The sequence below is a fragment of the Garra rufa genome, chromosome 1, assembly GCF_049309525.1.
Source record: "Garra rufa chromosome 1, GarRuf1.0, whole genome shotgun sequence".
Classification (NCBI taxonomy): domain Eukaryota; kingdom Metazoa; phylum Chordata; class Actinopteri; order Cypriniformes; family Cyprinidae; genus Garra; species Garra rufa.
Window position 1 is genome coordinate 97,718,423 of NC_133361.1, and position 16,977 is coordinate 97,735,399.

The 16,977-nt window shown below is 38.9% G+C and overlaps 1 protein-coding gene across 1 annotated transcript; it reads right to left on the reverse strand.

Annotated features, from left to right (window-relative positions):
- Positions 1–9,918: 9,918 nt before the first annotated feature.
- On the reverse strand, positions 9,919–13,371 carry LOC141340694 (uncharacterized). Its single transcript, XM_073845766.1, has 3 exons — positions 11,188–13,371; positions 10,470–10,544; positions 9,919–10,294 (listed from the first exon to the last, which is right to left on the reverse strand). The coding sequence occupies exons 1-3, from the start codon at positions 12,050–12,052 to the stop codon at positions 10,059–10,061; spliced, it is 1,176 nt and encodes a 391-aa protein (XP_073701867.1). The 5' UTR covers positions 12,053–13,371; the 3' UTR covers positions 9,919–10,058.
- Positions 13,372–16,977: the final 3,606 nt, after the last annotated feature.

Here is a 16,977-nt window from a genome sequence, read left to right on the forward strand (position 1 = left end):
AATGTTGTTAACTAATGTAAATCAGTGATGCGCGGGTCAATGTATAAACAACCCTAATCCGACCGACGTTTTCAACTAACGCAACTCGGACCGCAAAAAAAAAAAAAAGAAAGAAAGAAAGAAACTATTGTACCCGACCCGCTTCCTGTCTAATATTTCCGGTGGAGATGCGTTCACTGTCAAACATCATTTGGCATTAATTAGGTAATTTTGTCAAAATAAATGTTCTTGATTACAAGAAAAATACAGATTGTTCTTGTTGTGATTTATTTTGTCTTTCCTTTATGTCAGTGATTCTACACGATTAAATATGATCAAGAATTATTTTATTTCGATCTACAGTGTAATAAGAGTTTAGAAAAAGATTAGCCTATAGCCATAAATAATATATATATATATATATATAGGCATATATATATATATATATATATATATATATATAAATATAAATATAAATATATATATATATATATATATATATATATATATATATATATATATATATATATAGACTACAAGCTTATTCCTTTTTTCTTAACTTTTAACTTCTTTTCAAAATTATCAAGAATATTAAATCAACTTAATAGGCTAGGTTAACGAATTTTCTTATACAAACATAATGAATGCAATTCAAAACGAAGTTTTTATAGATAAATTCAGGAATTATGAATATGACAAAATAATATTATTTTATATATATTAATTGTATAGCTATAATAGTTGTATCAAATGAATAAGGAAATTATAGTGCCTTGAATTTATTAAGTAATGTTTAATTTCGTTCGTTTCGCTCTCTGGAAATGTAAAGAAAAATACAGTTTTTACTTGGAATTCTTTTTTAATCCCTGGTTTTAAACAAGCATATACATGAGATCATTTATATGTTATTGCTTGAATAAACGTTTAAAATAGTGCTAGAAATTTTATAATTAAGGAAATTAAACAGACCTAGGCATTTGAAAAGACATAGTGAAATATGTCTAATAATTCCAAAAAGAAAGAGAAGCATTGGACATAATCAAAATATTCGAGACATTTATTAGGAATACCATTTTCTTAACAATTTAAGATGCTGCATGTGTTTATCAGTCTAATCGAAGTGTGCGTCTGTCCTGCGACTTTTCCAACAAAAATCCCACCCCCTCTCAGAAAATACATAAAACTGACATTACTATATGCGTTTAAAAGTAGCCTATTAAAATGGTACAATGGCATTGATCAGTTCAACGTGTTGGGAAATCGGGCATTTTGTCCCACGTCAGCATTTATTCAACAGTTAATAGCGCTCAACATTCAAAAGGTAAATATTATTCAGCTAATAAAGTTTAGGTCTATGTATTTCATAGAAATAGTCTAGTACTATACAAACTACAAAGGTTTAATTGTCATCTTTATTTCAAACAACCATTATTTTGGATGACTCGTAACTGCGGGTAACTGTTTTGGATTTTGGATCAACCCGCGCATTACTGATGTAAATGCCTGGCGACAGGGGCATAGCAACCGGGGGGGACGGTTTCACTTTTAGAAACAGGTGATTCTGTCCCCCGCACTTTTTTTTGACCTAGCGCCAATATTTCCGCCCCTGTTCTCTGATTTGTTACTTAGATTTGAGTGAAGTAACATTTAGCCAATCACAGCACGAATCTCTTGGGCGTCTGCCATGAGCTTCAAATCTTGTTGCTCTTGTAAACAGAATGTATTATACTGTATGAACCCGCGATCGATGTACCCCCCCCCCCCCCCTTGTTTAAAACACAAGGCCTGCCATCCTTCAGAGCACTCTCCAAAACTGTGCCTCCTCTAAAACACCCAAATACAGCGGCCGAGAGCTTACCATACTACAACAAATGCAGATAGTAAAAACACCAGCAAATCCATCAGTGACAACATGTTACAAATCACGGAAACACTTTCCATCACTTCTTTAGTTATGTCTTGAATACAGCATTAGCTCATGGTTTGAGTAAAGATAAGTCAGTCTTACACTTTCCAAAAGTCGTATTCAAATAAAATATATTCTAGATAAGCTTTACCGAATGATTGTTGTTAAAATGGGAAGAGACTTTTAATTAGCATAAAATGTGTTTCTGGATTAATTCACCAAACATATTGATATTGTTACAACCCGTGGCCCAAAGGGAAGCAACAAAAGAGGGACGCACGGAAACATAAGGTTGAATTGGAAAAGGCTTTATTCAACTTAAACATTACTCACTGAAAAGAAACAACGAAACATAATAATATACCTGTATACGTCAGAATCAGTGTGTAGCGCAAGGTGCCTGAGTGCAACATTGTAATGTACTGATGGTGCAGTGTAAAAAGTGCTGAAATTAACCAGGCTCCAACCTAATACAACCCAAAGTCCAAAACCCCATTTCTGTTTGCCTCAACGATCGCTCTTTTAAAGGAGCACTCAGAGCGCAGCGGCAGGTGCATTCAATCTGCAAATTGCCGCAAGTAGAACCGCCAATCACATCTCACAGGCTCAATGACGGAGACCGCCACACCCCTCCCCATAAGACAGGGACTCTGCAAAGAGACCTGCAACAAAATATAAAACATAAGTCACATGGTATACCTGAAAACAGCACCAAAAACAGCTCCCAGAACACCAGAAAAGAAAAAATGCATTATAATGCATTTGAAATGCGTGACAGCGCATCCGCTACCACGTTTTCTGATCCACGAATGTGACGAATATCCAAACAAAAAGACTGCAAGAACAGTGACCAACAGATCAACCTTTGATTTGGACACTGTAAAGAATTAAGGAAAGTTAGCGGATTGTGATCGGTGTAAATCACAATTGGGGCGCTAGAATTAAGATAAACAGCAAAATATTGCAAGGCCCAAATAAGAGCCAAGGCCTCCTTCTCAACAACAGAGTAGTGACACTGATACGAATTAAATTTCCTCGAGAAAAAACTAACGGGGTGGTTAACGCCGTCCTCATCTGTCTGCTGAAGAACAGCTCCGGCACCCACCTTACTGGCATCAACATGCAACGTAAAAGGTTTATCAAAACACGGAGCCAGGAGCACAGGGGCGGAACACAGCAGGATCTTAACATTTTCGAAAGCCAATTGGCAGCTAGATGACCAAACGAGTTTTGTTGTACCCTTCAATAAATCTGTAAGGGGTGCCACGACAGTGGAAAAATTACAACAAAAAGATCGGTAGTATCCTACCAAGCCTAAGAACCGCATGAGCTCTTTTTTGGTCGTCGGAGGAGGAAAATCCTGAATGGCTTGAACCTTAGCCTGCACTGGACGCACTTTTCCATTCCCCACCACCTCACCGAGATACGTCACTGTCGCTTTAGCGAACTCACATTTTTCTAGATTGACTGTAAGCCGGGCGTCAGATAAGCGCTGCAACACTGCGCAAATACGTTTTATATGAGATTCCCAACTGTCGCTGAAAACAACCAAATCATCCAAATAAACAGCACAACCCTCAAGTCCCAAAATAACTCGGTTCATGAGGCGTTGAAAAGTAGCTGGCGCGTTTCGAAGACCGAAACTCATGACTTGATAAGAATAGAGGCCGGACGGAGTAACAAAGGAGAGATTTCTTGCGCTCTTTTTGTTAAAGGCACCTGCCAGTAGCCCTTCAACAAGTCAAACTTGCTGACGAATTTAGCGGACCCAACCTGATCGACGCAATCTTCGATGCGGGGCAGAGGGAAACAATCTGGTCTAGTTAAACTATTAACTTTGCGAAAATCTGTACAAAATCTTACCGTACCATCGGACTTTCCCACTAATAAACACGGGGAAGCCCACTCAGAGGACGAGGGTACGGCAATATCGTGATCTAACATATACTGAATTTCCCTCTCCATTATTTCCCGTTTTTCAGGTGCAACGCGATAAAAACGCTGTTTAATAGGCTTTGCGTCCCCCACATCGATATCATGCTGCACCCAATCAGTACGCGAAGGCGCATCGCCGAACAGTTCAGGAAAGCTACGCAACAACCGGCACAACTCCTGACATTTTTCATGGGGCAAATACTCGAGAAGAGATTCCAAGTTCTGCAAAGATTCAGAATTTTTAAAACGACCACGAAACACACATTAATCAGGTGAAATGGTCTCCTCTTCCTCCCCCACTAGACTCACCTTCCCCTCACCCACAGATGCAGATGACAACACAGAATTGACAGGTATCTGATTTGACACGGACTTACTTTCGCTTTCATAATAAGGTTTTAATAAGTTCACATGGTACAGTTTAACTGGCTTCTTTCGGGAAGAAGTTAATACTTCATAGTTCTCATCACTTACTTTACGTTTCACAACAAACGGACCCTCAAATTTGGCCTCGAAAGGAGAAGATAATATTGGCCGAAGTACCATAACTTGATCTCCTGAGTCAAAGACTCTATGTTCGACTGCTCGATCATATAATCGCTTCATGTTTTGTTGACATTTCTGAAGATTTACTTTAGCAAGTTCTCTTGCCTGGATCAGTCGGTTCTTAAACCCCAAAACATAGGATGTCAAATTTTTTGGAGATTCCTCAGTTTTACCAATATCTTGGAAAACAGACAACAGTCCACAAACTTTATGGCCGAAGACTAAATCATTAGGGCTAAACCCCGTACTATCCTGTACTACTTCGCGAGCAGCTAACATCATCCAAGGTAAACCCTCTTCCCAGTCTCTGTCTAGTTGTACGCAATATGTTCGAAGAAGCGATTTTAAGGATTGATGGAATCTTTCCAATGCACCCTGGCTTTGCGCATGGTTTGCAGTAGATTGATTATGTCTAATGCGCAGTTGTTTTAAAATTTGCTGAAAAACATGGGAAGTCAGGTTTGAACCTTGGTCACTTTGGATGATTTTTGGAATGCCAAAGATAGATATGAATTGAGTTAGCGCTTTGACAATGGAACGTGAAGTAATATTCCGTAACGGATATGCTGCTGGAAACCGTGGGTTTAAGCACATCACAGTAAACAAATAGTTACTCCCCGACTTAGAACGAGGAAGTGGTCCCACACAGTCGACAATAAGATGTTCAAACGGTTTACAATCAACTGGAATTGGTTTCAAAGGTACAGGTTTCAGCACTTGATTCGGCTTAGTTGTAAGCTGGCAGGTCTTACAGCTCTTAATATAAGCAGAAACATCCCGCTTTAGACGCGGCCAAAAAAAATATCGCAACAAGCGATCATAAGTCTTTCGCACACCTTGATGACCAGCTTTATCATGTGCAACTTCAATCACTGTACGTCGAAAATTATCAGGAACCACCACCTGAAAAATAGGATCTCTAACAAAGTCACCTTTATGAGGAATCCATTTCCTCAGCAACACTCCATCACTGACATCATAACCACGAGCACTGACATCATAACCACGAGGTTACCCACTTCTGCTGGAGTAACAGCACTCTGGAACAGTACATCCAAAGAGGAATCGCTGCGCTGCTCACTTCCAAGTTCCTCTGCTGACACAGGAAAAGACAGTGCAGACAAATCAGGAATAAACAAATCAGTGCAGATTTTACTTGACTGAATTTCCTCTTGAGAAATCATTTCATCCTCTCGCTGCTTCATTGCACGAGTTACTACACAGGCGGCATCGTGTTCGATTTCATTCATATTTTCAGTAACTATCGGAAACAGTGAACTGTCAGCCCAAACACGCCCACCTACTAGTCCGTTTCCCAAAATGATATGAACTCCTTCAATTGGTAACGCTGGCTGTACTCCTACTACCAGATTGCCTTGAATCAACTCAGACTGAAGTTTCACTTTATGAAGAGGCACGGACAAAACATTCAGTCCTATTCCCTTGATTAACACGCTCTCACCAGTATGCGATTGCGGAGAAAAAGGAAGAACAGACTCCAAAAGGAACGAATCCATCGAACCAGTGTCCCTTAATATTTTCACAGGAACTTTCTTCTCCTCTCCTAAAGACACCCAACCTTCTGAAATAAAAGGCGAGTAAGAAGACAAAAATTCGCCCTCGAATGTCGGATTTTTAACTTCTTCAGATCGAGCTGATGACACTGAAACAACGAAATTAACAGTTGAACGTGACATGGTTCGTTTATCTTTATTTTTAAGTACTGGACAGTCCAACTTCCAATGCCCCTTCTCCCGACAGTAATTGCATTCCTTACTCGGGTCAAATTTCCCTGTGAACACCCGCTCATTTTTAAATGGAGTTTTTACAAATGAAGCAGAGTGAACATCACGAACATGTACATCAACAAAAGCAGATTTATGCGTCAGTACAAAATCGTCAGCTAACATTGCTGCTTCCTCAGGAGTTTCAACATTGTGCTCATTGATATACGTAGCAACACGACTCGGAAGTGAGTTTTTAAATTGTTCTAAAACCATCAAGTGACTTAAATCTTCAAATGTCTTAATGTCTAATGCTGTACACCAACGATTAAAGTTTTTCCTCAAATCTCTGACAAATTCTAAATGTGTCTGAACGTCATCTTTTTTCTGCAAACGAAAACGCTGTCTGTAAGCTTCTGGTACGCACTCATAAGCTTTTAAGATTACAGATTTGACTTTATCATAATCTCTACAATCATCAATCGACATTAAAGATAAAGCTACCTGTGCTTTTCCTGTTAAAACACACTGAAGTAAAGCTACACAATCATCATTTGACCAGTTCCTCATTTCTACCATACGTTCAAACAAGTTAAAAAAGGTGTCAGGGTCTTCTTCATTAAACTTCGGAACTAGTTTTAAGCTTGAAGTAAGCGAAAAAGACATACCTTGTTCCTCACCAGAGCTAGACAGCCTACCTTCTTTCACCAGTTTCAGTTTAAGGGTTTCCACCTCAAGTCTCGCTTTTTCCAGCTCCAACTTATTACCCTCAGAGCGTTGCTTTAATTTTTCATGCTCCATCTGTAAAAGTAGTAGCTCTTTTTGCTGTTCAAAAGACATATTCGTTTGTAAATTAGATGCACCTGCTATTGACTCCTCCATATTGGACTCTAAAAAGCCTTTTCCAATCAACTCCAATCACTATTTCATAATATTCCGCTATTTTTAACAATTGTTCCTTAGAACATCTTTCTAAAATTTCATGAGAAGGTGAAGTAATAAACAAATCAAAATCGTCCATGAAAATTCACCACAAAAAAAACACAATTTAAATTTACACTGTGCAATCAAATAACGAGAGATCCCTCTAACTACCTATCCAATATTCTAACTACCTCAACCCTAGTCTTCATGCGATTACTTGTGGGGGGTATTTACGCACTATAGCCCGCTGGGTGAAAACGCAACCGGTACGACCAGCGACGCTTCCAACACCACGGATGTGCCCCCGAGATAAATACTACTACCCACGTTCATCGCAACATTACACAAAAAAAACAAACACAACACGTCTCAAAAGAAACATGCCGCTATTCCTAATAGGGAAACTCACGTTCAAAAGACAATATTGCACAGATGTACTTACCAATTGGTGATTTAACACGACGACTGAACAAACTTGGGCCTGATTCAAACTAATTCACATGCGTCCCCAAAACCAATTAATCAAAGTTAAATTTTTCTTGTTGCTACTAAATTAAACGAGGACGAGCCCCCAATTTGTTACAACCCGTGGCTCAAAGGGAAGCAACAAAAGAGGGACGCACGGAAACATAAGGTCGAATTGGAAAAGGCTTTATTCAACTTAAACATAACTCACTGAAAAGAAACAACGAAACATAATAATATTCCTGTATACGTCAGAATCAGTGTGTAGCGCAAGGTGCCTGAGTGCAACATTGTAATGTACTGATGGTGCAGTGTAAAAAGTGCTGAAATTAACCAGGCTCCAACCTAATACAACCCAAAGTCCAAAACCCCATTTCTGTTTGCCTCAACGATCGCTCTTTTAAAGGAGCACTAGAGTGCAGCGACAGGTGCATTCAATCTGCAAATTGCCGCAAGTAGAACCGCCAATCACATCTCACAGGCTCAATGACGGAGACCGTCACAATATAAAAATCAAGATGTAAATAAACAGTTTTAGAACATTTAGCCTTATTTCTGAATATGTAGATCTAAACACAAAACATGTTACATATACAGGTCCTTATCCAAAAATTAGCATATTGTGATAAAGTTCATTATTTTCTGTAATGTACTGATAAACATTAGACTTTCATATATTTTAGATTCATTACACACAACTGAAGTAGTTCAAGCCTTTTATTGTTTTAATATTGATGATTTTGGGCATACAGCTCATGAAAACCCAAAATTCCTATCTCAAAAAATTTGCATATCATGAAAAGGTTCTCTAAACAAGCTATTAACCTAATCATCTGAATCAACTAATTAACTCTAAACACCTGCAAAAGATTCTTGAGGCTTTTAAAAACTCCCAGCCTGGTTCATTACTCAAAACCGCAATCATGGGTAAGACATCCGACCTGACTGCTGTCCAGAAGGCCATCATTGACAACCTCAAGCAAGAGGGTTAGACACAGAAAGAAATTTCTGAACGAATAGGCTGTTCCCATATTGCTGTATCAAGGCACCTCAGTGGGAAGTCTGTGGGAAGGAAAAAGTGTGGCAGAAAACGCTGCACAACGAGAAGAGGTGACCGGACTCTGAGGAAGATTGTGGAGAAGGACCGATTCCAGACCTTGGGGGACCTGCGGAAGCAGTGGACTGAGTCTGGAGTAGAAACATCCAGAGCCACCGTGTTCAGGCGTGTGCAGGAAATGGGCTACAGGTGCCTCATTCCCCAGGTCAAGCCACTTTTGAACCAGAAACAGCGGCAGAAGCGCCTGACCTGGGCTACAGAGAATCAGCACTGGACTGTTGCTCAAATTTTGCATGTCATTTGGAAATCAAGGTGCCAGAGTCTGGAGGAAGACTGGGGAGAGGGAAATGCCAAAATGCCTGGAGTCCAGTGTCAAGTACCCACAGTCAGTGATGGTCTGGGGTGCCATGTCAGCTGCTGGTGTTGGTCCATTGTGTTTTATCAAGGGCAGGGTCAATGCAGCTAGCTATCAGGAGATTTTGGAGCACTTCATGCTTCCATCTGCTGAAAAGCTTTATGGAGATGAAGATTTCATTTTTCAGCACGACCTGGCACCTGCTCACAGTGCCAAAACCACTGGTAAATGGTTTACTGACCATGGTATTACTGTGCTCAATTGGCCTGCCAACTCTCCTGACCTGAACCCCATAGAGAATCTGTGGGATATTGTGAAGAGAAAGTTGAGAGACGCAAGACCCAACACTCTGGATGAGCTTAAGGCCGCTATCGAAGCATCCTGGGCCTCCATAACACCTCAGCGGTGCCACAGGCTGATTGCCTCCATGCCACGCCGCATTGAAGCAGTCATTTCTGCAAAAGGATTCCCGACCAAGTATTGAGTGCATAACTGAACATAATTATTTGAAGGTTGACTTTTTTTGTATTAAAACACTTTTCTTTTATTGGTCGGATGAAATATGCTAATTTTTTGAGATAGGAATTTTGGGTTTTCATGAGCTGTATGCCCAAAATCATAAATATTAAAACAATAAAAGGCTTGAACTACTTCAGTTGTGTGTAATGAATCTAAAATATATCAAAGTCTAATGTTTATCAGTACATTACAGAAAATAATGAACTTTATCACAATATGCTAATTTTTGGAAAAGGACCTGTAGTTATATTTTAATAAAAATCAGTAATTTGCCATCTTTACGTGAAATATTTCGCATTTTTCCTGGTATCATGCTGTGGTATAGTGGTATAGGTTTTTCTAAACCTATACAACCAATAAAGTACAAGATTCAACTCAAGACGTGAAAAAACACATCAGACAATCTTTATTTCAAGGTTAGTCTTTTTCTTTAAAAAAACTAAACAAAAAAAAACAATTACTTTAACACACACATTTAATAAATATATACAAACTATATATTGTCCAATGTCAAATACTTTCAAACCTTTTAATTTAAAAAAATCTAGTACTTGTTTGATTCTCCATAAGCTGAGCAACAGCTGCGCTAAATTAAAGTGTTTGAATTTAGCTATTATATATAATATATTATTGATTTATTTATATAGTTTACAAGTGTTTCAATGCATTTTGTCTCTTTAAAGATGTTCCTCTGTTTCGAACAAAGTCCCTGATGTTCTGAGGCGTTCGACTATGCAAGATACGTCTCTCTGCTTTTTTGCTGGAGTGACATTCCTTCAGTGTGGCGAGATGGCCCTTCAGTATATGGGTTTTGAAGTGCCTGAATACTGCTTGCTCCTCCAGTTTGGTCCAAGGCCTTTTTACAAAGCCTGTCCTGATACACGCTGAAAAGAACCAAACAAAAACAAGATCAAATGTCGAAAAAAAGATATGAGAATATGAAAAATGTCATTATAGACTTCTTATCTGGATCTAGCCAATTATGGGTTTTGAAAAATAAACAAATAAAATTGTTTAGTGTCATTTCAAACGGTTAAAACTTTCACTTTCACTACATACCAGAAGTGTCATCTTGCTCAGGCTCATCTTCACACGAGTCTTCACTGTCACTACTGTTGTTCATTTCTGCAAATTCTACATGAGGGAGACAAATGCCATAAAATATAAAATCAGAGGCTGAATTTTATTTTGGAAAATGGGTGAACTTACCCCCATTGGTTACTCCTATGGGGCCATTTTTTTTTTTTTAGGGTATGTCTAAAAACTTCCAACTCATTTTCTTCTCCAACATCGCTGTTTTCCCTCAATTTTTTGTAAAGGGAGTTTGATCTTCTTTGCATGTTCCCTTTGTAAACAATGGGTCTGTACTTTTGTAGCGGTGTAGGGCGATTTTGAAGTTGGAGGAGAAAATAAGATGGGAATCTTTCGACATCATGAGTGCACAGTGCACCGCAGAGATAGACCAGACGAACATTTGATGTTAAAAAGTACATAAATGTTAATTTTTTTTGGAAATGACAGATCCTTCTTTCTCAGCTGGGATTGTTTAGAGTCATTTGAAGCTGCATTTGAAATGCATTTTGGACACACACAGACACCATTGAAGACCACTATATGGAGATAATTCCTGAAATGTTTTCCTCAAAAAACATAATTTCTTCACGACTAAAGAAAGAAAGACATGAACATCTTGGATGACAACGGGGTGAGTAAATTATCTGTAAATATTTGTTCTGGAAGTGAACTACTCCTTTAAATATTATAAAAATGTAAATACCTTGGATTTCATCGAGAGATCGTCCTTGAAGTTCTGTAATGTTGCCTCTTTCTAATGCTAGGAGCATTGTAGACATTTTTGCGGTTGGAAGGGTTGCAGCTGGCAGTCTATAAAACTTTCGATGAACTCTTATATCATGCCCCAAATAATCAGCAAGCTGGTCCATTTCATTATTTTTCAGATTTAGTATCTGTGATGTTGTCGCCACTTGTTTTCGTAGTTGAGTTGACCTCAGGTACTCGGGATGCCTGGCTCCAGATTCCTGTGCAAACTTTCGAATACAGTCATGACCTCTGAAAAATGACAGACTTTTTGGTACTGCAAACAAGAATTCATTGTCATCAAAGACCTTGCAATCTTTTCTCTTTTCTACAAGCAGCTGGAGTGCTTTTACAAGATCTGATGTCAACAAAACAGCAACTTTTCTGTCTTTTTTCCCCTTGAATTCAACCCTACTTAAGTAGGAACATAGTCGTTTTTCAAAGTTTGACAGTCCGAATTCAGGAAGAACCGGTGAGGCATCCCTTTCAAGAAAATGTTTCAACTGCATTTTGGAAACTTCTCCAGGCTGTCGTCGATTGAAAAGAATGACTCTAGTGAGAGTGACTCTGGCAAGGTCAGAATAGTTCTGAATTGTGGAAGATTTTTCTAGGTTTTTGTAGGCTGAATCCGAAGCACTTTCAAGATGTTTTATCAACTTTTGCATGTCTTTGGTCAGCGGCAGATTCACTTTTTTTCTTGTATTTCTTTTCTTTTGCAGACATCCTTGCAGTGCAAGACACACACTCTGTCCACTTTGCCCGGTACAGTGTTTGGAATTGTTCTGTACAGTCGCTGAGCTCCTTATTTCCAGCAATGATTGCATTGCCCCGGATGATGGAGCTGACTTGCAGTAAGTGCCGTCCGATCTTTAATGCTAAACTTGGTGCTCTAAATGTCTTTTCATCCTTGCTAAATCCTGCTAACTCTTTTGCAGCTTGGACAGCAGCCATAAAATTCACTGGCTTTATGGCATCCTCCAAGGTGGTAATGGAAGAGTTCTTTCGAATGCTTATCAAAAATCTGCCAAGGTCACAAATTTTTTGGCGTATATATCCATGCCTTGATAAGTCACGTCCATGTTTATTGTAGAGAGATTGGGCAAACTGTAAAATACATGGGTCACGTTGAACCACACTTACAATTTCATCATCTCTCATACTTCTGATGAGTTTCAAGACGTCATCCGATGCGGTACCTGAAAATGCAGCCTTGGCCACTGCAGCAAGACCCAGTACTCTCTTTGTGCATTGATCATTTTCGTGACGTTCTCTTTTGGCTGAGCATGTTTTCATGTGCCTCCAGAGTTCCTCACGAACAAACATGCCACGGCAATAAAGACAGTACTCATACTTGTTGGAGTCCTGTTTTACAGAAAAACGTTTTACTTTCAGGACACCCGTTCCTTTCTTCAGGACATCGTTGTTGTGCATGAAGTTGCCTTTGTTTCGCAATGCCTGGAGCAATTCCTTTCTTTTTCTGGAGTGAGCTGGGAAACTGAGTGCTTGTGCAATTTCGGCGTCTTCATTTTCATGCACTTTAAAATGGCGAGCTATTTTGTTTTGTGCTTTTCCACAAACAAAACAAAAATTTTGACCACCTTTGGATACAGTGGTTATGTCATGCGAAAACGAGACTGAATCACTTGGTGTATCCCTTGCTTCAGTAACACTATTGGGACTTGAGTCGTTCGAAGAGGACAGATTCTGAATAAATGAATCTTCTGGTGTACCATTTAGGCTGGATGAATCCAGAGAGCTCTCTGTAATGTTGCTGACAGGGATTTCTAAATCAATTTCTATGCCTGAGTTCAAGTCAGATCCTGATTCAGGCACAAACTCTTCACCTGACATAATTTCTTCTTTACTGCTTTCAGGTAAATCCTGTAAAAAAAATAAATTGCAGGCAGCATTATTAGTTTAATCTTTTACTCTCTTTTACTTTCTCCTAAACAGCAGTGAATGTATTTAGCTAAGAGTTTTCTCTTAAAACCCATTCACAAAGCTGTTGAGACAAACATTTACTAAGGAATAGAGAGAAGTCTTAGGCACTGTTTACATGAAGGGAAGATGCAGATATTTCCCTGCGGTTTGGCCTCTCATTTACACGAAAACCCCGTTTTTATCACAGAAAACGATTATTTCTAAAAACTCCGGCCAAAGTGGAGATTTCTGAAAACGCCGGTTATGTGTTGCCGTGTAAACTGGGAGAAACTGGGTTTTAGGTTCTCAAACATCACAATATGCGCCAGAAAATGCTTAACGTCATGTGAGCGCCCTATTTGGTCAGACTACTGTTATGCGGTCACCAGTCAGTGTAGAGAAAAAAGTTGCCCTCACCCTGTACTATTTGTCTGATGAGGGTAGACTTTGTGAAACGGCGTATTTATGCGGGTTGATATAAATGAAAAGTTTTTTGAAAACAATGTTGTGTGCACAATGTTATTATTGAAAACGGAATGGAGGAAATATTCGTTTCTCTAAATACCCGGCTATGTGTAAATGTGGTCTTAAGCTAAGAGTAAGGGGCGGGGTTGACCTCGTTACTATGAATGATGTCAGCATGCTTATTAACTATGCGGACAGTGATTGGCTGATAGGGGAGGGGTTTCTGTCAGAGATACATTCATAGAAACATTGTATTGTCATATTCAAATAAAAGTAAAAAAAACTTAGCCATTTACAAATATGATTTTAAAATGCAGGCTAAGTATCACTAATTAAACAAGTATATGTTCAGATAATTGTCAGCATCTTACAATTAGAGGACATACATATAAACAACCTTTTAATAAACAGAGTAGAAAAATCATGGCTGATAATAAGACATGCAAACGTAAAAGAAAACCAAACTGGATTCAGGAACAGCTTCTTGTCCAACTTGTTAATGAAAACAAGGATATAATCAAAGGAAAATTTGTAGTTGAGATAACCTCCTAAACCAAAAAAAAAGATGCATGGGAAAACAAATGTGTGCAAATAAATGCAGCATGTTTCTAAACTGTTTATGTTCTTAGGCAGACTGCGGGCAACAGCCATTTTAGCCCTGCTGGAAAAAAAACAAAAAAACAAAAAAACAAACAATAGAAACCATCACAGAATTTAAAGTGGTTTTACTGGTTGTAATAGGATTTGTACTGGTTTTAATTAGGGCTGGGTACCGAAACCTGGCGCCAATACGGCACCGGTACCCATGTGACCGGTATGTACTGGACCGAATCAGAACACAAATTTCGGTGCCTCATTTCGGTGCCACTTAAATGCCTGAACAGTTGATTGAAATATTTGTCTTCTGGTGCTATGACACGGATGTAGAAGCATTGTTTCATCAACATGCATGATCGCTAGTTAAATTTAAATACTGCATTCATGGGGTGTCAGAATGATCGGAAAATGTATTTACTGAATGAGAACATGCACACGAACGTCAGAAAGCTTTGATGATAGAAATCCAAGACATCTTTGTAGTTACTATCCATTTTCACATTTCGAATTAAAAGCAAAAATCATCTGGAAATGAGACCATCCGAGAAGCACTTGCTCTGACTGCAGCAGGTGGTTTGCTGTTAGCTTAGCTAGCTAAATGCATCTAACTTAAAATGCCAAAAACTAAACATTCTAAAGTGTGGCTATATACGGAACATGTTACCTGTTTCTGATGCAGAAAAGTTAGTTCATGCATTCATGACGTCTAGACTGGACTATTGTAATGCACTACTAGGTGGCAGTCCTGCAACTTCAATAAACAAGCTACAGGTAGTCCAAAATGCAGCTGCTAGAGTCCTTACCAGGTCAAGAAAATATGACTATATTACCCCAATTTTACAGTCTCTGCACTGGCTACCTGTTAGGTTCCGTATCACTTACAAAATATTACTTCTTACATATAAGGCCCTTAATGGTTTAGCTCCTGCATACCTTACTAGTCTCCTACCACGCTACAATCCTTCACGCTCCCTAAGGTCACAAAACTCTGGACTTTTAGTAGTACCTAGAATAGCAAAGTCCACTAAAGGAGGGAGAGCCTTTTCTCATTTGGCTCCCAAACTCTGGAATAGCCTTCATGATAACATTCGGGGTTCAGACACACTCTATGTTTAAATCAAGATTAAAGACTCATCTCTTTAGCCAAGCCTTCACATAATGTATCTCATAACGTTGTACTTCAGTTACATCTGATCACATACAGATCAACATTCTTCAGCTTGGACTAAACACAAAATTTTTGCTTGGTTGGAACAGCAGCTACACTAATCATTTCTCTATTTGTTTCTCTGTTTCTGCCACGGGATTTCCATCCTGTGGTAACTAGGATTTACACAAGATTCAGTCTGGATTCAGAAGAAGAGATGATGCCAACCCCTCAGAGGAACGCCGATGATGCCAGCCTTGAAATAACATACAGCACTACACAATCTTTCTACAAGTTTGATTGCAACACATAATCATTACTATTAGTGTTCATCATCTGTTTGATTACACCATTACTAATTTTAACATACATTTATACCATATGTACATTGACTTGACATACAGTGGTCACCACTAACAAGCTACTAAATATATTGTAGTAGCCTACATTTTTGTACAGCTGCTTTGCAACGATTTGTATCGTGAAAAGCGCTATACAAATAAACTTGACTTGAAACTTGACTATATTTCACGAGAAATGATTCAGAGACTGCGACGTGCAGCAAACGTTTTACAGCTGTTGCGTGTGAAGGGGAAAACACGTCAAACCTAATGAAACATTTGATGGTATGTGGAATAAACTTGAAAGCAGAGGGATGCACCGTATTTGACAGTTTGCAGACATCAGCTGGAGACGTGTCATATTTTGCCAGAGACGGCAATTATGTGATGCGATGTAGGAAAACCCAACACATGGTGAAATTTTACCTTTTTTAGGTTTTGACACCATATGAAAGCTGAGTTCAGGCCCCTTTCCAAAACTTTTATTTTTTACATAACCTACGTTATGGCTATCTTAGATTGGGTGATAGCGATGATTTTCAGGAATGGTACACAAGCATGCAAATTAAGTATTCAGGTGTAGCAACCTGCCCCAATTCACCAATCCTAATCCAATCATCATAACTACTCAAAGACTGGGCAGAGGCACCAAGAGCCATTACAAACAAAAGGTGACATCTCAGTCATCTGGCTCATTTGACTTACAATAAGAGAACAAGAACATCTTGCTACACACAGTTCAGGGCTCGCAAAATCGCTAGCCCGACGTCCCGGGGCTATTGTGTTTTCCATGTCGGGCTACCAAAATGTGTCACTGGGCTGCCCGATGGGCTATCGTAAAGTAGACGGCTCCTGCAGGTCCTTAGAAACTCCTTAATTTAGTTGTATCAAATTTAAGGCCATAAAAAGTTTTAAATATGTTAAATAGTATAAGAAAAGTCTTAATTATAATTCAGGAGGTCTTACATTTGAGGACGGAAAGATGAGAATCGCGATAGAGCTGAATTAAACTTCAAAAGGCAATAATGTCATTGAAGAAATATGCTCACTGCATGTTTCAAAGTCAAAATGCACACGGATGTCTTTATATGAATGCATCTGAAGGGAACCGACTGTCCTGAGAAACGTGTTGTTGGCATTTTCATTTCATGTCTGATAAAACTGTGTTAATGCTGATTTGTGTACAGCTGTTACTATGGAAACCGTAATATTTCAGTGCTCCTAAAGCGCCCTCTCTTGACAGAGAATGAATTTTTATTTCCATATTTTTTTAGCTGTT

Coding starts and splice junctions, on each gene's coding strand:
- LOC141340694 (XM_073845766.1), bottom strand. CDS start 12,052: ATGCAATCATTGCTGGAAATAAGGAGCTCAGCGACTGTACAGAACAAT. Junction 10,545..11,187: donor ATCTCTCGATGAAATCCAAG/GTATTTACATTT, acceptor TCCCTCATGTAG/AATTTGCAGAAATGAACAAC. Junction 10,295..10,469: donor TGAGCAAGATGACACTTCTG/GTATGTAGTGAA, acceptor GGTTCTTTTCAG/CGTGTATCAGGACAGGCTTT.